Consider the following 25,669-nt stretch of genomic DNA (forward strand, 5'->3'; position numbering starts at 1 on the left):
AAATGAAATATAAGAAAATTACAAATGATCTTGAGTAGATAGTCATTGATGGTAAGATTAAAATCAGAAGTACATGTAATTGACGAATTGCAAGCATGTATGTGTAGTTTCAAACCAAACTTATCATATCGTCAATATTCTGAGAAAAATAAAGAAATGAGGGGTCCACTAAAAAGCAGTGCTTGTATACAGTGGACAATTCATATTAACGACGCAAAACACTAAAATTATCTTATCTACAAAAGTAAAATATACAGTACTTCAAAACAGGACAGACCTGACACGAAAACAGAATAGAAAAATACAAAAACACCACAAAATCACAGTAACATGACATGATGACTGTAGATGTAATTGTTACGAGCTTCAAGCTGCTAATGAGGAATCGGAACAAAAAATGATCAAAGAAGTGGCTCGGACAATCATGTGATTCAGGGCAGTGGAAAGCTGTGCTGATTAAATAGAATAAAATAAAATATATTTCTCATTATCTGGGGATGATAATGTTTGAATTTCTTAGGATCAATTAGATACACTGCCTCAGTAGGACTAAAAAAGAAAAAAAAGTTTCAACTTGCACTTAAAAGAATATAATGAGGGAGCGGATTTTTTTTTTTTCGCAATCTAAAGAATTCCGAAATTTAGGGCCGGTGTACAGAATGTATTTTGAGCAAGTCCTTAGGAAAGGTAAATGAAAGTCATTAGACTACATTGTACCTCCTAGGATATTTATAAGATGATTGTTTCTTTTTCAGAAATATGGAGTCAAAAATACGACCCGTGGGAGTGTATTTCTACATGTATTGTCATAATTGACAGTACTGAAATAAATACAATTATTTAATGCTTTAAATTCTATATAAGCAGAATACATGTAGTGTATGTGAATGGAGAGGTGGGGCAATTATACGGGTTCAGATTTTTACAGTGGTTGTTTCTATCCCTAACTCACATTTTAGAACTATTTCAAAGCACTAATGTTGGGTTTTTGTTTCATCTGCAAATGGTAAATTATGCCTTAACCCTATTCTAACTGGGGGGGGGGTGAAATTGACCCCCCCCCCCTCGACGTTTCGCGCCACGATTTCACAACGCGCAAAGATTTTGCCGCGTTGTTTCACGACTTTTTTCATTGAAGTCTCCCGCATATTTTGAGACCAAATTTGCGACGTCCGGGTACACCGTTTTGAAGTTACGTAATGTTTTGCATATGCATGTCAACCAAAAAACAGCTCAAATTCATGATAACGTGTGCAAATCCAATGCAAATTGTGTTTTTTGGTTAAATTGATATAGATTAGATTATTTCAACTTTTAACCATTGAAATTAATCAATTCTAGTGTAGATAAGCCTGAAAAAGTGCCTGCAACAAATTTTGGCGAAAAAACAATAGAAAACAAAAGGTCGAAAAACAATAAAATACATAAGAAATTAACAACACAATAAAAAACAAAAGAAATTGATTTCGATTGTGCTATTTTTTTACACTAAAATTGTTTGATGTGTCTTGAGGAATTCTGACACAAAAATTTAGCAATCCTCCAGTCTTTTTAATGGAGTTATAGGTGAAAATATGATTTCATGCACAAATTTGCATAATTAATTTATTAAAAATAGAAAGGCAATATTTTTCTACTGTATGACCATGTAATCTTGTAGTTGACATCCAGCTCTATCTTCAGGCAAAATTTCGCGGCGATTGCGCGATCGGCGGCCGAGATCTGGAGGGGGGGGGTCAAATTGACCCCCCCCCCCCTCAGTAAAAACTTGGTCTCAAATAGCCCAGTTAGAATAGGGTTTAAAAAAAAAAACTGTTGTGGCTATGGGAAGTTAATGAAGTTTATAGACAGGTTGATTTGGTTTTGTTTTGTTTTATTTTATTTCTGTACATGTGTTTTTTTTTCCAAGTCCAGTGACACATCAACGCAAATTCATACAAAGTATGCATGTAAATTTTGTAACAATACCGTCACGTAAGAATAGGCTGAAGCAGGACATTATGGGCAAGTGGTCGGTTACATCGGATAAGACTATAATAATAGAAATCTGGAGGGGACCAGAGTGCTCCAGAAATATAATGAATATTATATCACACACATTGCCATACACTGTAATTATTACTTTACAAAGGTAGTTACAGCAAAGTAAACGAGTCACATCCGTTACCGGTATTACAGATTGACGACAACGAAGCATTCGTAGAAAGATTGGACGGCAGACAAAAGATGCAAAAGGTATCCTGCTAATCTATAGACCGATCCGGCCTGGCAGCAAAATCCACCATTACTGCGGTGTCCCATGCGCGCACGCGAACGGCGAATGCATGGTATACAGTTTATGACATAATGCTCGCGCCCACCGCTATCATGATTCAGCATACTCGTGCGCAACTGGGCTACCGCATTGCAATGGCGGGTGTTCTGCCAGGAGTCGGATCGGTCAATATTAGACAGAGAGCAAGGCACAAAATGAGGTAGTGTTCATGAATCATAAATGTATAATGACTTTAGAATAAGCATTCAGTAGGCCTTCCAACGAATGAATCTCAAGAAGTCAAGTATAGAACGAAATAAATGAGCTCCAATTAAAAATATCAATAAAGCATGCAAACCATGGTGAGCTGGATACAGTTTGTATGGCACTGTCTCCCTAAAGCAAACATTATGTAGGCCTAATACATTTACGGAAATTAATTTGCATTATAGTAATCGTAATAATGATAATATACAGTGTAGCAACAAACTTTATTATTGGTCTTTATTTCTTCATGTCGTAAAGCTAAACAAACAGAAGCATACAGACAGACAGACAGACATACATACACACACACACAAACACAAGTACACTCAAAAGCTAAGATTCAAGCCACGAACACTTGTCAACATCGTCAGTCTCGATATACTTTGGCCAAGTTACGAATACGTTGATACGTGTGTACACATGTACCCTGTATCTTCTTGTATCTGTAATCGACTGATTCATTAAGTTGGCCATGGACATGAGGCTGAGTGAAAACACACAACTCTGCGCACCGAAGTCTTCAACACGATATTGTTACGGGGAAATCCCCTATTTGTACATCCGCAATGATTGCATTTTAGCATGCCTAGCTTTGGCGTGTCAATATGCCCACTGTAAGCTTAGAACTTAACACAATGTGACCATCGGTAGTTAAAAGATTCTGGAATTGAATCATTGCGTCGTAGAATTTATTCAAATACAAAATACACTTGTAGTATCCCCTGTCATTTACGATAAGCGGGTTCAGCATTATTTTCTTTTGGTGGGTGGGGAACGGCAGATATTCATCGACACACGAACCATCTTCCATCGGGTGCACGTCACGAGACCGACACCCACGAGTCATACAGCCCACGATTCATAAAGCCCATGGGTCGTCATACAGCCTACGACTTATACAGCTCACAAGTCATACAGCCCATGAGTTCGACACATAAAGCTAAGAAGGCCCACGAGACCGACACATTAAGCCCCGTGTTATACTTGTTGAACTCGTGGGCTGTTTTTACCTAAAACTTTAACTGTCGAACTCATGGGCTTTATTTGCCTAGTGTCGAACTCATGGGCTGTATGACTCGTGAGCTGTATGACTCATGGACCTGTTTTCAACGTCGAACTCGTGGGCTCTATGACTCGTGGGGGTCGGTCTCGTGGAATGATCCCCTTCCATCTACCTGGTAGTCTACAAAGGCTGGACTGGATGACGAAAATGCTTCGATAACGTAGAGAAAGACAGACTGTTAGTCCTTTATTACTGATTCCTACGTAAAATATTTGACTAATGCTGACTACGTGTAATAAATACTTCAGTTAAAAAAGATAAGAAATACAAAATCTCAACGTATATCGTTAATCATACTGTACGTTAATTTTCCTACTCGCCTACAATAATGAATAAAATATTTATTTACACTGCAAATGATATGTTTATGTTATCACAGATAGGAATTCCCTTTCCAGTTTAATTTGCAATAAGCGGAAGAGGGAGAGAGAGAAAAAAAAAAAGAAAGAGAGAATACTTCTCAGAGTCTCACGGATGCGACAGAAGCTCACACATTTAAAATTGCTAGTTGATACACCCCCCTAGTGTAGCTTGTGATGCTGGATTAAGTCAAAGCATACGGGTGCATTATCTTGCGAGTCCTATTAAAGCGAAATGATGCTGCCCCTTGGTGTAGGCCTTCATGGGCATCCTGTAACCATGGCTACCACCACCAAACCATCATGGCTATACACACCCCGCAGAGGATGACGGCGTTGACGAGAGCAAACTTCTGCCAGAACGGGTTCTCCTTAATGCTCTTTATCATGCTCGCCTCCTCCGGGACTTCATGATCTTCACCCGGCTGGTAACCGAGGAACCAGTAGACGCATCTCTTCCATTTTGGTTTTTCTGTTTGGAAACCAGAACATGGTGAGTCCAATTAGGTACTATAATATACATGGTGTAACCGGATGGCAGTCACACGAGAAATTTCACAAGAAATCAACTAAAAGCAAAGGTTATCACAAAATAGCCACTGAATGCTAAAATGACAAATATCTCTACATTTTAAACGACGCGTTTATAACGGTCACTTAATATGTCCAAATGCGCATAAGTATACTCTCAGCATGCTTACGTAGATAAAATAATCAATTTGCGCAAGGCATAAGAATATCAGCTCTACCATTAAAGAAAGGCCTTTTCAAACAAGAAAAGTAATGTATCATGTCAATGTTGTGTGAGGGCCCTTAAAATGAGACCGGTGGTCTCTTTTAGATATACATTTATTTACTTCTTTAAAAATAAAAAATAAAATATCCATGAAAAAAAAAATGTCTTAGCTCCTTCAAAAATTCTTTTTCCCAACACATGGACTAAAAGGAGGTGTGAAAACGTGTAAAACAAAACGAAAATAACAGCATCTCGACTGCTATACAGAGTCGATTTGGATGCCTCCACTTCTCACACATTCACTGCATTTGCCGCAATAACATGACCCTTAATTAACATTTTGACAGCTTGATAAAGCTCACTGATTTTGACCACCTACGGTACCATCGAATGATATTTAACCTTTCTGTAGAAATTATTTCTATCCATTACAACAAATAGCATTATTTTGATACTCGCATATAAGGTATTTCGTAACGACTATTTAAGTATATTCATATTTCATGATTTCTATCTCATTAAAAATATCAATTCTTGTTTGCCTTAAAAATCAGATCGAGACTTACGGACGAATGGGCAACCTTGAAACATATTGACCCCGCATCTTTTGACAGAAGCAAAAAAAAAGGGGGGGGGGATTAAAACAGAATTTTGCTTTGCAACGCCTGGGCAAAGCGAATACCTTCGTCATTCTGTGAGTTCGGTGTTGCGTCACTTTCGACTCGGGCGTCGGCGTCTTTCTCTGGACTTTTCTTTTCCTCCTCAGACCCCTTTGCGGCTTCCGGTTTCATCATCTCAACTCCTTCCGGGCTCTTATCTGGCTCGGCTTCGGACCTTGCGGGTTCGCCTGTGGTTGGGTCCATGCCGCGGGTCCAGAACGTCTTGCCCATGATCTAAAACCGGAATCAAACGATTCAGAGAAATAAGAATTTATAAGTAAATATTTCATAAAAACTCAAACAAACAAACAAACAAACAAACAAACAAACGATAAAGACCATTTGAATTGATAGCCTCTTGCTATTCATTTACCTGGCTGGTTAGTTGGCTGGCACACTAATTTTCATCCATCATTCGTAATTCATAAATGTCTTCTAATCAATAAAGTAACTTACGCCATTTAGCTATGGTTGCTTTTCTGTAGCTCCATAGGATACAAGAGGTTTCACGCTAGTGAGCAATAACGAGCAAGGTTTACATGCGGAAAGGGAAAATCTGAATACTAATGACACTTGATCAGCATTAGGGCCTACCTGCGCCGGGGTGGGTTTCTCCGTAAGAAAACTAACGACAATAGTGACTATCATGGACACTGCGGTGACAATGCAGTTGTAGTACAGAAAATGGACGCCCTTCACGATAGAAGGCCGTGTATCATCAACACCGCATCCAGGTTCAGGGTAGATGATGTCTAGAATCATCCGCGTCAGCCCGAGTGCCACTCCGGCAACCAGCCCCCAGAATGCCCCCTTGGAAGAAAATGGAAGAGATTTAGTGACTCCCTCGTGTATACGCCATTTTGTATTTGGCAAATGTTATTCCGGCATTTTTTTTTTTATCTTCTCATAATGCGGCCGTATGTAACATATTTACAACACTTCCAACAACACACACACACACACACCATCTTGATTTGTCATTATTTTTTTGGATAGATCCAAAACATAATTACTTTGTGAGCGTCTGTGTGTGTGTGTGTGTGTGTGTGAATACATTTTATGATTAAATAGGAAAATTACGGTCCTATATGGAAATCGGAGGGAAACATTATATCACAACAACATGTACTTGATTGAATGAGACTATGATGACTTAATGGACATTATGACGGTACATTGACAATGTATAATTTCAAATCCCTATGACTATTCAGGGAGGGTATTACAGTCGATCTTAATCGGGGATATAGTTTCAAATCTTTATGTTATCACCTGAGACGACCGGCCTATTATAGCGGCATGATTTTGCTTTAATGTTCAGCGAAGTACACACTGCGAAGAGTTTATCATTTCAGTGTAATAGACCAGTCCTGGTATCATGCCATCTCAGAAACTTGTTTTTCTGCCACTGATCAAATCTCAACTTGCAGATACATCATCGTATCGCAGATAGTATCAATAAGCCGAAAACACTTATACAATAATTGCAAATATGAAGAGTTTGGTCGCAAAACAAGTTAACTCTATTTTTGTTACAAATGAGATATTCACGCTTAAAGCTGCTAAAAAAAAAATCCCACAGAAAATAAAAAGAAAGTAGAAAATGCACAATAATTTTAATCATAACTTCGAGAATACTTCTTTTTATGTAACATGTGGGATATCACTGGAAAGGTTTTATTTTGTTCTATACATACTTCATGTGATGATTGACTAGCTTTAACATGTTCACAAAATGGCGCTTAACCCTTTTTACGATCACACGTCATATATACAAACATAAACAGAAATATAGAAATATACTTTGAAAATCCGAAATCAATATCTTCTTATGGGTCCTTGAGAAATCTTTACCATTATGTTGATAAGATTTTTTTTTTCACCTGTTCGTTGGTCCTCTGCCAAACCACGCCCGAGACAAAGCAGATAAAGATGGAGGGCGCAAAGTAGGACTGCAGTGACTGGATGTACTGGAACAGTTGGCCTCCCTGGGCTACCTGGACGATTGGGACCCACAGGATGCTCACACCAACTAGGACCAGGACGAATGCTCTGGAAAAGTGCCAAAAATATGCAGTCTTTGAGGATTAACGACCATGCATCAGATGCCTGTCAGTTTTTCAAGGTACACTGTATTTACGCACCTGCTCTCTAAATATGTATCCTAGATAGCGTGGGAAAATATGACACGTGTACATGTGAATTATAAGTGCGATCTATATGCGATCTACTGCAGACTTTACTAAACCCATCCTGTTATAAGTTTAAAACTTGTTTTTTTTTTTCTCTTTCTCTCTCTCTCTTCTTTCTTTAAAACACAACAACAACACTTGGTTGTGTGTGTTTTCGTCTGGGGTTGATGTTTGCTTGATTTATGTCATACCTTGTCAGGATTCGGATTAAATAACCACGTGACCTTAGCTATACACAATGCATTTCTTGAAACATGCACTCTATTCATCATTATGTGTTTCAAAATTTTGATAAACCATTGTTGGTGCTGTTGTTCTATAAATGGGATGCTGATAAAGGATTCATCGAAATTTGAAGTGCGCTGAAAACATGAGTGGTCATCGGGATTTGATAGATATCAAACCCTATATGACCTTGATCTCATCGTCATACTGGTCTCAGGTCGCATGAATATTCATGTAGGCCTTTACAAATCAACGTAAGTCTCCAAAGAACGGCAGGTATTACTGCGCATCGTGGGTGACAGCAGCGATAGCAATGACAAATGCTTGGTTTTGCATAGTTCGTTTTTCCCTCACCTGCCAACGATCATCAACTCGGTGTTCTTCGCTTTTGGACGTAATCGGCGCCACACGTCCATGGTGAATATTGTACTTCCGCTGTTGAAAATGGAGGTGAGAGAACTCATGAGGGCAGCAATCATCACGGCCATCATGAGCCCACGAGCACCTAGACACGAACAAGGCCAAAGAGAGGACGTAGGCGAAGACAAGAGGAGTAAAAAAGAGGAAAACGATGGTAATAAAGAAGCAGAAATTAAAAAAAAAGAAAAAAAAAGATTGAAACAGAGATAAGATGGGGGAAAAAGGAGGAATTAAGATGTCATGAGAAGCAAAAAACAAGAAGAGTATAAAGAAGAGGAAGAAGCGATAGTGGTAGCAATAGTATTAGTAGAATAATATTAGAAGAAGCAGGACAAGCAGAACATGCAGAAAAGGGAGGTGTGATTAGCTTTACACAATTCTAGTTTGATGTACAATATCCTTTGGGGAAAACCAAATGTTGATGCGTGTAATTCACGGACAGTTAAAGAAAGTAAAGAGAAGATTCAGTTATATCAGACGCACCAGTGACAGAGCAGTAAACATTTGTATAGTGAAATATCACTGAAAAGTCAATAGCACCAAAAATGATGTTGATTTAAGCACTTTAGCATTAAAGGGAAGATAAACCCCAAGAACAATGTTTATTGAGTGAAAGCAGCAACATTATTAGAACACATCAGTGAAAGTTTGAAGAAAATCGGACAATCGATGCAAAAGTTATGAATTTTTAAAGTTTTGATGTTGGAACCGCTGGATGAGGAGACTACTGGAGGTTATGACGTATGAGTGGACAACGATACCAAGGAAATATAAAGAAAATCCTACAAAAATCCATTTTTCATGAAAGTTACAAATTCCATCAACTTGATATTGACATATGTTAAGGGTAGCAATTATTCCCCCTGCTTTCTGAAAGCGGTTGGTCCACTGCTCTTTCATACTTCTAGAAAAGTGAATTTTTGTTCAATTTCCTTTATATTTTCTTGGTATTGTTGTCCACTCATACGTCATATCCTCTAGTAGTCTCCCCATCCAGCGGTTCCAACACCAAAACTTTAAAAATTCATCACTTTTGCATCGATTGTCCTATTTTTCTCAAACTTTCATTGATGTGTTCTACTAATGTTGCTGCTTTCACTCAATCCACATTGTTCTTGGGGTTTATCTTCCCTTTAATTACAGCGTTATTGTTTTTCCTTTTTGTTTGTTTGTTTTCTGTTGCTTTTTTTTGAAAATCAGGCGAAAGCTGAAGGTTAAAAATGAGACAAAACGAAGTAAAACAAAACAAAATAAAACAAAACCTGCGCGCTTTCTGCCCTCGCCCAACTTCCATATATGATAGAGGCTCTACAGGTGACATCGTGTACTCCATTTTTTTGTTTGTGTCATATGTTCTTTTTCTTTCAAATTCATTGAAATATTGAAGAATTATCTCCCAACAAAGGACAAGACACACACACACACACACACACACACACACACACACACACACAAAACAGTCTTACAGAAAGAGAAGACTCGGTAGAATGATAGACCATATTTCATAAAGTCTGCACTTGATTTTCAGTGTTCCTCGCTAATATATGATCTTGAAGAAAAGTCACAAATTGTAAAATGAGAATCAAACACAATCAAACAAATCAGGCTGCGTGACTATCGCTAGGAGTAAACTGAGCCATTACTTTGCACACACCTGTCGGCATAAGGCGGAGTATGAGGAGCGGGTAGGCAATGTTGGAGCAGGAGCTGGGGTTCTGGCAATACTCCATGCAGGAATCACTGTCGACGCACGCAACCTCATCTGCAATGTGAGAGAGCAGTGAAAATAATGGTGAGGGTGATGATGATGATGATGATGATGATGATGATGATACTGATAATCATCATCACCATCATCATCCTCATCCTCATCACCATCAACATCAACATCACCCTCTTCATCAATATCGTCATCATCATCATGGTCAACACCATCATCATCATCATCATCATCATCATCATCATCATCATTATCATTGTCATTATCATTATCCATTTTTTTAAAGTTCCACATCACAACATACATAATCATCGCTATGCACTCTATGAAGGAAAAGGACATTTTTTTTTGCATTCATACTATTCAATAATATGATTATTAATAGTGAGTGTTAATAAGTGTTACTGAGTGCAGAGTTTTAACTGAACAATACTTTTTGATGTTTTCACTTTTTCAGGAATTGTCTCCTTTTAGAATTCACTAAAATGTCACAATTCACTTAACATTTGTGTGCTTGTAAAGTGGAGACTTGTCGGCATTGACCGGCGTGTACTTTGGAGCATGTAAACCCATTCTCACAATGAATTCAATACCTCACTGCTTTCCCCACAAATCAAGTCTGACAAGCATCTTTTCATATATGTTCCTCTACCACTATAATACATAGCTTTGTCGTCAGTGGTCGGGCAACCAAATACTACCATGACGGATATAGGCTGGACCTGACTTCAACTAAACTACCTTTATTTTTCTGAGCCCTCCACACAAATACGTCTGTAACCTGGGGACTACTATCGCTTCATGCAATGGCTCATGTATGATAGTCTAACCTTCTGCACTGATCACAATTGTATGCATTTTACCAAACAACGCTATGTATCAATATCATCGTTAACCTATATTTTGAAAGAAATGTAGGAAAATATCTGCAAACTAACAAACGTGGAACTCTGGATATGGTTGAAAAGAAAAATAGGGGGAAGAGTATGAAATCAGTGACATGTTTACCAGTGTAGAGAACGCGGGCAATCATGCCGGGCATCACGATGAGAAACTGAGGCAGGAGTTTGAGGTATCCCGCCAGCAGCGACCCGCCCTTAGCGTGGGTCACATTCTTAGCAGCTAGAGAGCGCTGGACAATCACCTATAGGGTACGGAACATGATAGATGATTTACTGTTTTTAGTCTTCAAAGAAATTCCTTGATGAGAAAGTGTTGCGTAAATGCATCAGTCGATTTCAGGTCACTCATCATGTATGGAGTTTTTTGAACACCACATGCAATCGGATTTAGAATTACAAATCAAGTATGTCTACTCTTGTATAACTTTTAATTAGAATCAAACGTCAGTTCAAAGTTTAACCTCATTCTGGTTCACCAACATTAGAACAGTACAGAATCATCGTTGACGCGTGTTTGTCAGGGCAAGGTCGTCTTCAATGTGAACGTTACTCGGGATTATGATATCAGTTAAAACAAAACTCGTATGATAGTGCTTTGGAACAGTGTTCTAGTTCACCATTCTCATAAGGGAGCTTTAGATTTTGACGCGCGGACGTTTGAGACGACGAGTGCGCTGGACGTTCTCCTCTCCCCTGCATCGTGTAGAAAAGTAGCTTTAGACTACGCTGGGACGCAACGTATAACAAATAAAATCGCGCCCCCATATGATCGGTGCATGAAGTAGCTCTCTACGTTGCAAACTGTGCGGACGTAAAAATAGCCCAGTACGCGTAGTGAAAAACTCAGGCGACGCAAGCTTAAGATAGATCGACTTGACGCGCGCTTCTGAGCACGCTCAGAACATGTTTTTTTTTTTTTTTCCCTCTGAACGTCCGCGCGTCTAAAATCTAAAGCTCTCTATTATGAGGAAAAGCGACCGTCCTTTGCTGACGCATATCAGTCAAGAAACCGTCCTCTTCAATACAAATCCTCATTTTATATTCATAAATAGCGATGAAAACAATTAGATTATACAGTGTATCAACCAATGACTATTGACGAGTGAATCATAATCATGACAAGTTGCAGAGGTGCCTTGGTCCACCATCTCAGCCTACCTGATCAGTACACCAGTACCACACCCCGATGACCATGATACCAATGATGGTACCAGGCCACGGCTGGTCTGAGGTGACGGGGTGCCGCATCAAACTGAAGGCGTCACCTCGTGGGTAGCCGCACGTCGTGTTGGTATCATTGAGGGTCGAAGACGGGATGGCCTGCATGTAGCGTACCCGAAGCTCATCTAGCCCGCCGATCTCAACAAAACCTGGACATGAGATGCATCGGAAAAGATAAATTTATGAGCTCTAGATGTATTCAATGATAAAATACGTTAGCAATGTAGGCGTCTTGATTATCATACGAGTGCGTGTGATTTGATAATTTACAACGCAGCCTGTTATAAAGACACGCAAACACATGGAACGTTAATTTCATTTCATTTCATTTTGTTTCGTTTTTCATCTCAGAAGATGGCTGAACAGCCCATATTTAGCTGTGCTATCCGGTCTTCCATGGGGTCCAATTGGATGTTAAAGGCTGCACCACTTTACTGGGTTATTGCACCCTGCTCTTTGCGATGGATAAATGAGCCGAGATCTTTTACGTACATGCGTTGTGACTTGTTTGTTGAGTTGTGAGCCTTGCTTTCTTCTACAGTGTATTACAGATATTATTCATCTTAAGGACAGCAATGGCTCCTGCGCAAGACAAGAAACACAAAGGACAGAAATGGGCGGCACTTGCCTGTTTGAAGGACAGTCAGTGGTGAGTGAATGACTTACTGATTATCATTAGTGCAACGCCTCCTATAACCATGATGAAGGATTGTAGCGTGTCGGTGTATATTACGGCTGCCAGACCACCTGAAAAGATAATGCATTAAATAATTCTTGTTAGCCAGGAGGAAGAAAGAATATACATATATATATATATAAATATAACACGTATAGTCAGGTCAGATTTCAGAATCAACCATTACGGCAGCGATTGTCTGTTGTATGACGTCCTTCATCTGGAGGTACTCTTGTCACCCAGCAGTTTTCGCCTTTGTTTCCATTTTTGATTTTCACTTCTTCATACCTGCAGCCTGTTGCATAAAACTTTTAACCTGAGCGAATATATATATATATATATATATATATATATATATATATATGTATACATACATATAATCATTTATAAAAATCTGGAAAGGAATAAAACTTCAGGTTAAGATGATTCTGCCAACGACTTTACAACACACAAGATTAAATATTTTATGCAGCAGACCCCTGAACAATGTTATTATTCTCTCTCTATATTCATCTTTGATTTTTCCTTTCGTAATTCTTTCATTTTATTTTCTTCGACCTCTACTTCTGCTTTCCCTTCTTCTTCGCATTCTTCTCCCTCCCCACCTAAATCTCTTTCGCCTTAATAACATTTTCTTTCTTTAATTAAATCTCTACGACCAATATCTCCTACTAACTAATGGGAATACATTGTATAATCTAAAGGATACATAATGTATATTGATATACTTGTTGTACTGGATGTTACCTGTAATGGTGTACACTGCCGTTACAGCCAACAGGATGAATATGGAGGCATATATGTTCCAGTTGAAAGCCTGCTGGATGAATACTGCACCGGCAAATATGTCAACCTGCATTTCAATATGTGGCATATTTAACAAAATTATGAAATTTATAGTTTGCATTGTGTTTTATATTACACTGTATGATATAACATTATATCGAAGTATATTATGCAGTAATACTGTATATGTCCACTGCATCACAGTAGTTCTTAAATATGTCATTTGAATAAAAATTACCTAAAATGATGTAATGATTGATATTTATAAGTAAACATATGTATATAAACAACATCAGCACAACATAAGAATAAGTGTGAGTTTCTTGAACATATCTTCTATTTATCTATGTTTTTCTTTTCTATTTTCCTTTCTAAGTTTTGGACTATGTGAAATAACATCAAACAAACGCATCACCTTAAATTATCAAATGAATTTAAAATAGAAAATGGGAAAACACACCGATATTTTTGTGAAGACGTAGAGAAAGAGGGCTGAAAGAGACATGAATATACGCAGCCGCTGTCCGCCGAACCTCACTCGCAGATACTCCGGCATAGTGTAAACCTGTAAATCACAGAGTCAAAGTTATGAAACCCTGAGGGAAGGCTATGATCGATCTCGCCAGATGATACTATGGTATCGACGAAATTTCTGTCTGTCAGTGTCGCCGTTTAAAGAGTGTAAAAGGAAACAGAAAAAACAACCCTAAACCTACGGTAAGATAAACGCCAGATAAATATTGTTCCTATGTTCTATTTCGATAAATATTCGATAAAATATTAGAGTTTTATCTAAAACGAAAGCAAAACAAAGTTTATCGACATAAAAAATATTAGAACCAAATTAAAGGGAGCTTAATTGAGCAATCTCGTGGTTTCGCTTACGAGACACTTGACTTCAGTAAAAAGTCTCTAATTCTTGCATTATAAAGTGTTTAAGAAGAATCAGATTTTTTTTTTTTTTTTTTTCATGCTTGAATCACTCAATTCCAAAAATGTTGGCGAAGCTACCCCGGTCTTTCTGCAGATCGGTTGAATGCAATTTACAATATTGTATCGAAATTTTCTCACGAAATGACGTTTTGCTATAACAAGCGTATACTGGCAAAAACAAGGGAACACCAAGAGTATGTTTTATATATGTCAGGTCGTTCAATAGACAAGGTTTTTATTTGGCCTGCAGTGTGTAGGTACCCATCCCCCCATAAACATTTGTTTTCGAACATTTAATTATCAATTACAGATCATAGGTGGATTCATAAACCATGTCAGTTGCTATGGTTCCCATCTATTTATAAACGAGCTCGGGAACCAGTAAATAGAACATAGGAACAACTAGATCATAATCATTATGGGCCGTTACCCTTTCTTGTATGGGCTAGTCGGGAAGGTTAACCGAGGAGAGTGCATTGTATTTGTGGCAGAAGCATCGACCTAACGTTATCAACGCGAGACGTCGTGGGGTGAGGGGCGTGATGTACAGTAAATACATTAAGGCACAGTTTACGATCCTAAGTGTGATCATTTTACGGTGGTTTATTTGCTTTAACAGGTACACGGCTTCTAGTATTCATATCACACGGTACTAGAATCACAACACCGCCGACCAAAAGATTCGGTACTATTATGTTCCCCGGCATTGCACAGAGCATGCAACTGAAACGTCTACGAGACTGTTATTTTCACACCATTTTAGCGCGAAAAAAAGAGGAAAATTATATAAAACGTGGACACCCCAAACCTTTTACACAGGAAATTATATCCGACAATGATTTAAAAACAAAAATCACTTCGTAAGTTTTGATAAAATGGGTTTTGTAATCGGCAAACGAAAAGCTTGGCAATGCATTTAAAGTTATTACAATGTTATTAGTGCCTCATGTTACACTGTGCCTCCGGTATCCGGACAGGACTCAAAAACAGGGAAGAGGTTTGTGGTTGTAAGAAACAACTTGGTTTAAAGAGGTGTGCATGAAATTGAAGTACCAACATTGATTGCCAGTCCACTGACTGTCGTCATTCCATTGGTCTTACTTATACTTCCAGGTCTGATGGGTGAAAGGAGATGGATACCAATATGATTGTACACAATGGAGACAAGGCGTTTACGGGGATTGAGATACTTTTTGTTTTGACGGAGACTCACCCCTGATGAAACGTATACTGGAAGGAAGATCCAACCTAGCAGCAAAATGGCAAAGGACGCCTGCAAGAAGAGATAAATATATGGATGAATGAATAAATAGATGAATAGCCAATTGCTGGAATAAACAAACAACCTTTGTACATACAAATAAACAGAAAATTTTGAAGTTAAAAATCGGATACAAGTCAGTAGATTAAAAGATGAATTAATAGATACATGAATACATACAAATAACCGCAAAACTTATATGAATAACAGGTAACTAAATTATCAACAAACCGATAGCAGTCCTCTAAATATATCAGCAATTACTCTAAAACATATTTTGCCGTCAGCCCCTAGCAGGTTTGAGTTGCAACATTGACAAGGAGCAATTCATACGTGACGGCGGCGAGGTACGTAATTTGTTAGATGGTCTCATGAATTTGTAAATCCTGATTTGGTCAACGATGCTGGCTTTGACATTCCACGAAGCCACTTTCAAATTGCGTATCGTATATAGAATACAGAGGATTCTCTTCCAAAGAAGTCATGACAGGTGTAAAGTGAAAAAGGAGTTCCATCAAAAACATATGACAACATTGTAAACAAAACCATAGCATGATTGACCAAGCTCACCTCGCTTGTACTTCTTGCGATAATAGAATAATAATCTTATTATACATAATAGTTGTAAGAATCTTCTCATACCAAATCGATTAACTGTTTGTCAAATGATCAAGAGCGAGGGTATACGGCGACGAAAATCACGCATTATCAAGATCGTCTTGTTGTCCCAGCACTGCCAACATTCTATAGTTTTCAAATCACGAAGATTCCAGTGCAGAAAGCAGTCAATGAGATTTTGTGTGTTAAACGGGACTCGATAGGTAAGTATTTCTACTAAATCGGGAGAGATTTTTTTTTTATCAGGGTAGTAGGAAAAGTGGACAATATGTCAGCGAGCCTCGTGCCTAGTGAGACATTCAGGCCAAATGTCCGTCCCCGGCGTCTTATTGTGGAAGGACGATATTTTCGCCAAGACCGCTAACTTTGAAGACAAGACTACGTTACTATTATAGTTATACTTCGTGATTTTGATCACGGAAGGTAGATTTTCATTCCGCGTTGAGTCTTAGAAAACTTTCTATTACAGCCTATTACAAAAGAGTCCAGTCCCTTGTTCTGACACGTTACCATTATTTCATAAGCAGCCACAGCCAAACCGGACGCGGCCCCCGTGCCCGCCAAGCCGATGAAGTGTCCAGTGCCGATGTTACTGGCGAAAAGAGACGCGCCGATCTGCAAAGCAAACAAGCAAACAAACAGAAAAAACACAAAGAAAAACAAAACATAGTTTATAAAAGGGGGTGGAAAAAACTCTTGATGATGCGATATCTTCTTGGAAATAACGGAGCCAGTGAGAATTAAACGGCATTTTCTGGCTTGTTGAGATCCATGTAGAAACATATTCGTCGAATTTTTTGCCCTTTACATATTATCGGTTGACACTCTTAAGTTATTTTGTGATTCAAACTAGTCATCATAATAAATAATTTCCCTATTCTCCATTGCTGTACGACCAGTGCGATTTAACGTGCTTAAAGACACTATAGTGATATGTGACTTAATTGAGGCATTGACATAAAGCATTGATTGTAGGGCTTAGATTCCCAGAAGGTAATACAAAGTGAATTTTTGCAAAAATTTACAGTTGTATAGAAAGGCAAATTACAAAGTGGGAAGCCACATGTCGACCAATTTCACAAAATAAAAGTCCATTACATGAAACTGCAAATCTCCCGTGTTGTCTTCACAAAGGGGAAAATCTGATGGATATGAAGAGACACGATATCAAAGACGGATATGGAGTATTTGAGGAATTCTTTGAGAGGATGATTTCAGTTCAGAAAACGGTGGTATACAACAGCACGATACTTACGGGCAGCCACAGCATGGACCGGCCCGCCAAGAAGTAGCCGCTGGCATTTCCGCGATTCGTCTTGTACATGGACTGGCAGAGGCGAGGGATGACGGGTCATAAAGAGATTTGTGGTGGGTGAAATAGAACGGTATAGTTGTCTTTGACCGTCAAAACTGTCTTTGACTGTTAAGATATCTATCACAGGTTCAACGCTCGAGGTAATTTATTCAACAATTATTCATTTTCATACTATTTGTATCATTACACAGTATTTACATTCTTATATTATTTGTTCTTTTCTCGTGCTATGTTTGTAAATTGTCACTCTTTGTTAAAAACGAAATAAACGAAACGAAACAAAGCTCATGCAAAGATAAAACATAGACGTCAATCACCATCATTATATATGACACAATGATCATTAAAACTACGCGACAATAGTACCATTGTCAACATTAATAATTGTCTTGTAACCATCATCAGTTCAATGATCTTACTATATCCTTGACTACTTTTCCTAGAGCTACATGTCACACCTTTACAATATCACTGTTTTCTTTCTTTTTCATCTTCATTACTTAACAACTGTCATTATTTGGAAAGGTATACTTTCAGACCTCCCTGAATAATCACTGCTTTAAAACACAGTTATTATTTTCTTAATTCAGACCGGATTTCACTGTGGTTAGATGGAGCCAGAGCTACACACATAACTCTCCGCTGAATAAGAAATCACGAGTATTCTATCGATTTGACAAATATATGAGTCATTGTAAACACTGACAAGTGTTAGCGTCGTTTTCTGTCAGAGGTGGTCTTTTGGCGAGCAGCGGGTGGCACTCTTTACGCTCGGAGTTAATTCAACGTTTGGATGGTGTCCAACAGCAAAAACAGCGCGACTGACTTCCATAACTTTTGTAATGTAATGATTGCGAAATCACAAGACCGTGCAGTATGACATAATGATATAATTGACCTTCAGCAGAGCCCCGAAGAACGGCAACATTGAATCACGACAGCATGACAGCAATGTGTGTCTTTTGATCTTGCATGGACATCAAGATAAATGCAGTTGTTTTGTTTGTTGACTTTTTTGTTTCATGATTTTTTGTGTGTTTGCTTATTCATTTCACCTCTATGAGTGATTATCATCTACGCATTTACCCGTTACTGAGGAGATGAAACATATTAAGCAATATTTGAGCAGGTTGGGAAGAGAAATTTCCCGTATAGTACACCACGTCTTCAAGTAAATGTAGCAGTTTTCAGCCAAGGGACTGTGCGTAAAAACAAAAATGTAATTGAAGTAGAACACATAATGGTATCATCATGATTTAGGATCCACGGAACCGGCGACGGGGGGGGGGGGGGGGGAGGGGGGAGGGGGCAGCACCAACCCCTTCCCCAACACACACACACACACACACACACACACACACTTTTCGTTCTTCACAAAAAAAGAACGAAGAAATCTGGAGGGGGTGGGAGATAAAGCAACAAAACCCTTGACTTTCCCAGGGTTCATCCCGAATATTTACCCCTGACCCTTGACCAAACAACTGCATGACCCCCCCCCCCCGTTCCCTGCAGTCCCCTCTACACCCCCATATAATAGTAATAATAGTCTGCAAAGCGCATTGTCAATCTTAACAAATATGAAATGCTATAGGCCTATATTAAAACTAGCTATTATCATCACTATCATTAGTATCCCCCACCCCTCAACTCAGCTGGTGTCGTTCTCTCGAATCTCATACGCGCATTCCTGTACCACAGATTATCAATCATAATCTAGTACAGCGTGTAATGAGGTATAAATGTAGCAGTCATAATTAAGTCCGTCACTTCATTTTTTTTTTATCCTGACAGAATTAAGACAAGACTACAAACATAAATAAAGTTATCGATAAATAAATGAGGTCCACATTTAGGTTTAGTTATGGTGTTACAGGCTTTGACAAGCAAATATCGACGCTTCGGCCTGAGATTTTCATGATCAATTTTCGCCATCAGCCGATTTGAGATAAAAGTAACAACGCTGCCGTGTGGGGCAGCTGCAGCGTCTAAAAAAAGAAAAAAAATCCTGTTCTCTTTCATTCTGGTTGAGGCTCTGACTGCTGTTCTCTATTGATGTATGGATGGAGGCCTACGATGGTAAAGGATATAGCGGTGGCGGTTGCATGCTTCTTCGGAAGTTTGTAATTAGGTTACTGTCTTGGACAAAATCCAACAGAAAGCGGTGACCGTCGATGAAATTACCGTTCAAATTTCTCTATCTGGCGAACACTGACCAAATAAGAATTTCGATTGAGGAAGCACAAAGAAAACATGGCCTCGCAGAGTATCATTATTGTTCTGTGTTCCACCCCCCTCCCCACAAAGTATGGGGCGGATCCAGGAATTCCGAAAAGGGGAGGGGGCGCAAAAAAAAAAAAAAATCCTGGTGCTACTTCTGGGTTTCATTTCATTTTTGCCTTTTCATTCCTCTTGTTTTAATAAAAAAAAAAACAAAAAAAAAACAAAAAAACAACAACAACAAAAGCGGGGGCGCGCGCCAGGTGCCCTCCCCCTCCCCCCCCCCCCCCCCCTCCCCTGGATCCGCCACTTTACTAAGAAGTGGATGCTGAGTGCGCCTTGTGTGTGTACTGGGTAGGGTGCAAGTACTTTCCACCTCCCTGATGTAATATAGGGGTGGGACAATATCCCTGCCAATGCGGAGAAAAGCATACGCGACAAAGACTATAGACACCAATATCGTATCCATACTATCCATACATGACACGTACTTACTAGCATAATATGTACTAACGTTTCTCTGAATGTAGTTATCGGAGTCACAGACCACCTGCTATGGTTGCCCCCTTCCCCCGCCCTACCTGCGTGCTGTGCCATTCCCCCATCCATGTGAGCCGCGCCTGGCGTGTCCCCCTGCTCATCAAAATTTGGACAGTTGCTGCTCTGTAATAATTGTTATTTTCTCGACAGTAACACGTCAGCGGAAATTTAAATTTCCCTCCGCGGTAAGCTCTGGGGAAGATCGAGGAGGTTCTGGGTGTAAACACTGGAAAACAAATACGGTCTTTAGAAATCCTCACTGATTCTTCACATTCGGCCAGGCGCGCCAAGTGATCTTTTCGTCGTTTTAGCACGATGGAAAAACTGTCATGGAGCTAGTCAAACTGTCTTTGATCTGGTCGACAAGTTTAAAGGGATAGTACAGTATTAGTGGAGATGAGAATTTGGCTTTTAACATTTTGCGAGATAACAAGAAAACACTTATGAAATAGTACAGAACATACCATTTTAAGAGGAATTCAAAGTTTATTTGATGAAAATCGGGTTTGTCATTACTGAAACATCCAAAAACAAAGTAACACAAAGCGATCGTAAAAAAAAAATGTGGGTCCCACACTTATTAGAATCGCTCTGTTTTGGATATCTCAGCCATTTCAAAACCAATTTTCATCAAAGAAACGTTGAATTCCTCACAGAATTACGTGCTCTTTCATATTTCATAAGAGGTTTCTCATTATCTCACCAAAAAACGGTAGAAATCTGAAATTAGGTCTCAACCGAAACTATACGATCCCTTTAATGTGCTCCCTATTTTGAACCTAAACACCGTGTTTTATAATTATTTTCTTTTCTGTCATGTTTGGCAACTGTTGATACTTTTATTCATAATGTTTATTATGTGGCTGATATCACTGACTGGAAAGATTTCATTCCTCCACATCTTGTAATATTATGCAAGCAAATTAATCGCATAAATCCACTCTACAGACACTGGTTAGTTTGATTGAGTTTGTCCTTCAATATACTTCCATTTGGCCAAATATCAATAGCATTTGACATTGTATTAAAAGAAATCGAGTGATTTCACCTCGCTCTAAATCCCCACCACATCGACTAGCCCACGTTTTGTAAAGTTAGGTCCCCGACACACCTCCTCCCCAGTCTCTTCACCCAACCCCCCCCCCCCAAAAAAAAAAACAAACAAAAAAAAAAAAAAAACACTCACACTCGTGTACACGTTCACACACAAGACACACACACACACTCCCTTCTCTCTCTCTCCCTCCCGCCCTCTCTCATACATTCTTGTTTGGACCTCAAAAAAGTCAGCTGGGAGACACAACTGTCAAAATGTTCAGTTTTTACATCGATTTCGACCCAGCAAGACGCAGACATGTCCCAAATCGCGCCCCACCCGCCGCCCCACTCTCCATAGTCTTGGGTCAAGGCTATAGAAATTTTACGAAGTAGGGAGAGAGTATGAAATAATGGCCAAGACAAAATAACAACAAAAAACATACGACTACTACATATTCTACCTTGGTTATGTGATGTCGACCAAAACCCTATCACTAATCCATGCAAAGTATGTCTTGTTAGACCAGGGAGGGACTCTCGTACTAGTACCGACTTGGTTAGACGCCGTGCGTGCAGTTACCAACTGCTTTCTTTCATGTCAATTTTATGCGGGGCTAAAGTGGACAGGCCGAATCGAGAAGGAGCCAGGCGAGCTCCCCTGGTATAATCGTAAGGGCAGGGTATATGCACACCACTGTTTTACCGCAGAATCTCTGCGGCTTCGACATGTAATCATGTAGACCTACCCTAATTCCAGACGGAGAACGGGCAGGTGGTTTTGTGTATACATTCAAAGAATCTCTTCGTGTACATCACACCGAGCGTTTGTACTTACCCACAAGCCCACTGCTATGACGAACACGAAGTACACAACAATGATAGCAATGTCAGCTGCTCCGATTTCCGCGGTTTCCGTCGCCATCGTAGTTTCGTAGCGTCGAGAGCGATGGGATGACGAGATGTGAAATTTGTGATTCTCGATGCGAGTCTACAAGCCAACTCCGAGCAGCTGACTCCGAGGCCTTCCCGCTGACGTGACCCGTGACAAGTTAGGACGAAGAGTGCACACTATGAAACGTCGTCGTGTCGCTCCCCTGATGGCAATTTCCCGCTGGCCTGGCACATTCGGAACGGACAGGGCTCGCACCCTATCTCTCTCTGCAAGTCGCGGAATTTTATGGTTTTTACATCCACACATAGCTTAGCGACTTGCTAAAATTTCCCAATCCCGCAAGAAAAGAGGCGTCAAGGCGACTTCTCAGCATAGGCCTTTTCTTGTGGGATGAGTTAATACAGCATCACCTCCTATTTACTGCTTTGTTGCGACCAATAATTAATATCAATGCTGACACTGAAGCGAATATCCTTTTTTTTATCTTCCTCTTTATCTTCGTTTATTATTCTTGATGAGAGAAAAAAAAATACATTTAAATGTGAGGAGAAGCTATTATATTGACATGCTGAAAAGGATTTCTTTTTCTTAAAGTTCTACTATTGTGACGTCACAAATTCAGTTCCCATCCATCTACAGCGGGTGGCACACGGACTTTAGTAAAGTTTATAACAATTAAATGGATTGTTTGATTCATCTCATGATCTCACCGATCAGTGTTCATTAATCCTTCTCCGATTCCCCAAATCCACAAAGTTTATTTGTTTGTATGTTTGTGTTTGTGTGTGTGTGTGTGTGTGTGTGTGTGTGTGTGTAAAATACCCTATAACCTGGCATATAGGCCCGAATTCACGAAGGTGGTACAAATTAAACCATGGTTTATACCATGGACAAAACCATGGAGCGCCAAGTGTTGCACGGAATATTTCGTTACGAAATCAGTCATTTCGTCGACAAAATGACTGTTTTGGTAAACGAAATTATCATTTTGTGGACGAAATGTTCATTTAGTTACAAAATATTGTCATTTCGTTACAAAATAGTCATTTCATTGACGAAATTACTTATTTCGTAACGAAATGTTCCATGCGACACTTGGCGCTCCATGGTTTTTGTCCATGGTTTAAACCATGGTTTCATTTGTACCACCTTCGTGAATTCGGGCCATAGTGTCTTCAATTCTCCATTGGAAGCACGTGACCCATTATGCAACGCAAAACGTATATGTACATCGAAATATTGAAAAGCCTCTCTTACATCCCGTCGTGCGTGTTTAGAGATCGTGCGGACTCGGAGTTCCTCTCAGGCGTGGAGTTGTCGCAGGGTGAAAATTAAATCGGATGGGAAGTATGTACAATATGTAGAAGTACTTAATGAGTGGGTGTGTCTTGCTCAAAAAGTGAGGCCCGCAAGTGGTCTGTACGCCTTTTAGGAAGTAAATAGGAAGAAGTAAGGAGCACGTAATATCTTAGTCTGGGCTCCGTCCCCTTTTCCTTGGTGCGACCAAGAGAGGGCGCAAATTTTCTGATTGCGATAATCGAGAGACTGCGCGCCCAACGTCGGGTATCGCAGTTCTCGGCGTATCGCAATCCTCGGGTGTCACGCCCTCATACGGCTTGTCGCGTACACTGAATCACCCCTACGAGTAAAAAGAGTCCAGAAGCTAGACTAGTAAGATCTCTACTTCTGTCGCACACAATGAGTGGGATAATTGTACGTGAATTGCAAGTGAAGCGTACGTTTTCAGAAATCGTACTTACGAAATAAGAGAAACGTAAGAGAAACGTAAGAAGCACGGAAGTGTTAAGCAAGACAATCGTGCGTCAAATTGGAAGAACACACGGATAATCACAATAATATAAAAGGGTGCACTGAGTCTCTTCATCATTCATGTGGACTCACTGCAGAAAATGTCGACGCGGAACTGAAAGCACGCTGTCCGTATCAGCTTTTATACAGGAGTACGATGCACCTAGGCATGTCTCAACATTGTACTTCTAACGCACTTTTTATCGTGCTGATCACGTTCGTCGTCTGAGTGTGACGTACTTCACAAGTACGGTAGTAGTACTCACCACGCATTTTGGAAGTAGGTAATACGCACGGATTAAGTGCTAACACGTATATTGAAAGCAAGTGGAAAGTAAGAGCCTCTTGCGTGGTAAGTACGCCTTCGTGGGAAAATACCCCCCCCCCCCCCGAAATTGTTGCATGTTTTGCCTGCGTAACACGCACGCCTATCGAACTTACTCAGTACTTTTGTCTTGCGTACTCCGAGCGTGCCCCACGCGTGCTAATTGTCGCAGCCAGGTCGTATCGAAAAACTGGCCGGCCAGTTTTCAGGCTGCGTGCTATGCGTCGTGTTTGCGTGACCACCACCAAAAAAAAAAAATACTTGGCCCATTTTGGGGACGCAAACCACTCGTAGGAGCACGCACGACCGGATGTAAGAGAGCCTTAGTGATTTTCTGCGGCGGAGCGGTTCCTATTCATGTTCCGATGGTTTTTAATTCGATTAAAATCAAATCAAAATATCTTATTTCCAATATCCACACGTTCTACTGGTCTAACCCGCTGAATCTGAATAATGGAGTCAAAATTCTAAGAGCCTGATTGATCATATGATTTGTAACTCAAGTCGCATGGTGTTCTCTGTACAGGGATTAGTGACCATTATTTGTGTTATGTGATCTGGAAATCTAACCTTGAGCATAAAACTCCTCGTATAGTCACTTACAGGAAACTAAATAATCTTTCTATAGACACATATTTGGAGGATTTAACCGCACAAGATTGGCAATTGGTGTATGATTACACGTGCCTAGATGATGCAGTTGAAGTTTGGCAAAATCTTTTATTAGAGGTTGTAAATCGGCATTTTTATGCCCTGCCGCCAAAAACGTGTAAAAAGTAAACCGTCCCCTTGGATGACTTCCGATATTTTAAAATTAATAAAGGAACGAGATAAATTTAAAGCAAAAGCTCATAAAGCCAAATGGAATTTTGTGAATGAAAATAATTCAACAATAAAAAATGATAAACAAATTTGTTATGATAATTTATGGAAGGAATACAGAACAATGAGAAACAGTGTAACAACCAAAATCAGGAAGGCAAGGCGAAGCTTTTACAGTAACGAATTATCTGCCGCTGAAAATTCCAACCAAATTTGGAATATTCTAAAAGATGTTATGCCAAACAAAACTTCATCACAAACTGGCCGTTCCAATTTAAATACTATATCTCATGTAAATCAATTTAATGATTATTTCGCAAATGTTGGGTCAGAGTTAGCGTCAAAATTACCCCAAGTATCACGTGATGCCAATCAAAGTAAAAGTACTGAATTTATTTTTGACTTTGTACCTGTAACCG

The 25,669-nt window shown here is 39.5% G+C and overlaps 1 protein-coding gene across 1 annotated transcript; it reads right to left on the reverse strand.

Annotated features, from left to right (window-relative positions):
• Positions 1 to 4,057: 4,057 nt before the first annotated feature.
• LOC140242592 (sodium/myo-inositol cotransporter 2-like) lies at positions 4,058 to 22,376 on the reverse strand. The gene is made up of 15 exons (XM_072322343.1): positions 22,238 to 22,376; positions 17,548 to 17,619; positions 16,803 to 16,907; positions 15,627 to 15,686; positions 13,941 to 14,045; positions 13,442 to 13,547; positions 12,685 to 12,765; positions 11,956 to 12,167; positions 10,904 to 11,039; positions 9,830 to 9,937; positions 8,110 to 8,260; positions 7,222 to 7,390; positions 5,933 to 6,148; positions 5,362 to 5,572; positions 4,058 to 4,415 (listed from the first exon to the last, which is right to left on the reverse strand). Exons 1-15 carry the CDS (start codon positions 22,322 to 22,324, stop codon positions 4,228 to 4,230), a joined length of 2,007 nt encoding a protein of 668 aa, XP_072178444.1. The 5' UTR covers positions 22,325 to 22,376; the 3' UTR covers positions 4,058 to 4,227.
• Between the last annotated feature and the right edge of the window lie 3,293 nt (positions 22,377 to 25,669).

The sequence above is a fragment of the Diadema setosum genome, chromosome 19 (genome assembly GCF_964275005.1).
Source record: "Diadema setosum chromosome 19, eeDiaSeto1, whole genome shotgun sequence".
In the NCBI taxonomy this organism is placed as follows: Eukaryota; Metazoa; Echinodermata; class Echinoidea; order Diadematoida; family Diadematidae; genus Diadema; species Diadema setosum.

Excerpts from the sequence above, each read along its gene's own strand:
- LOC140242592 (XM_072322343.1), bottom strand. The coding sequence starts at position 22,324 with ATGGCGACGGAAACCGCGGAAATCGGAGCAGCTGACATTGCTATCATT. Across the intron at positions 5,573-5,932 it reads AGAAACCCACCCCGGCGCAG|ATCATGGGCAAGACGTTCTG; the intron begins GTAGGCCCTAAT and ends TTCCGGTTTTAG. Across the intron at positions 4,416-5,361 it reads GAACTCACAGAATGACGAAG|AAAAACCAAAATGGAAGAGA; the intron begins GTATTCGCTTTG and ends GTTTCCAAACAG.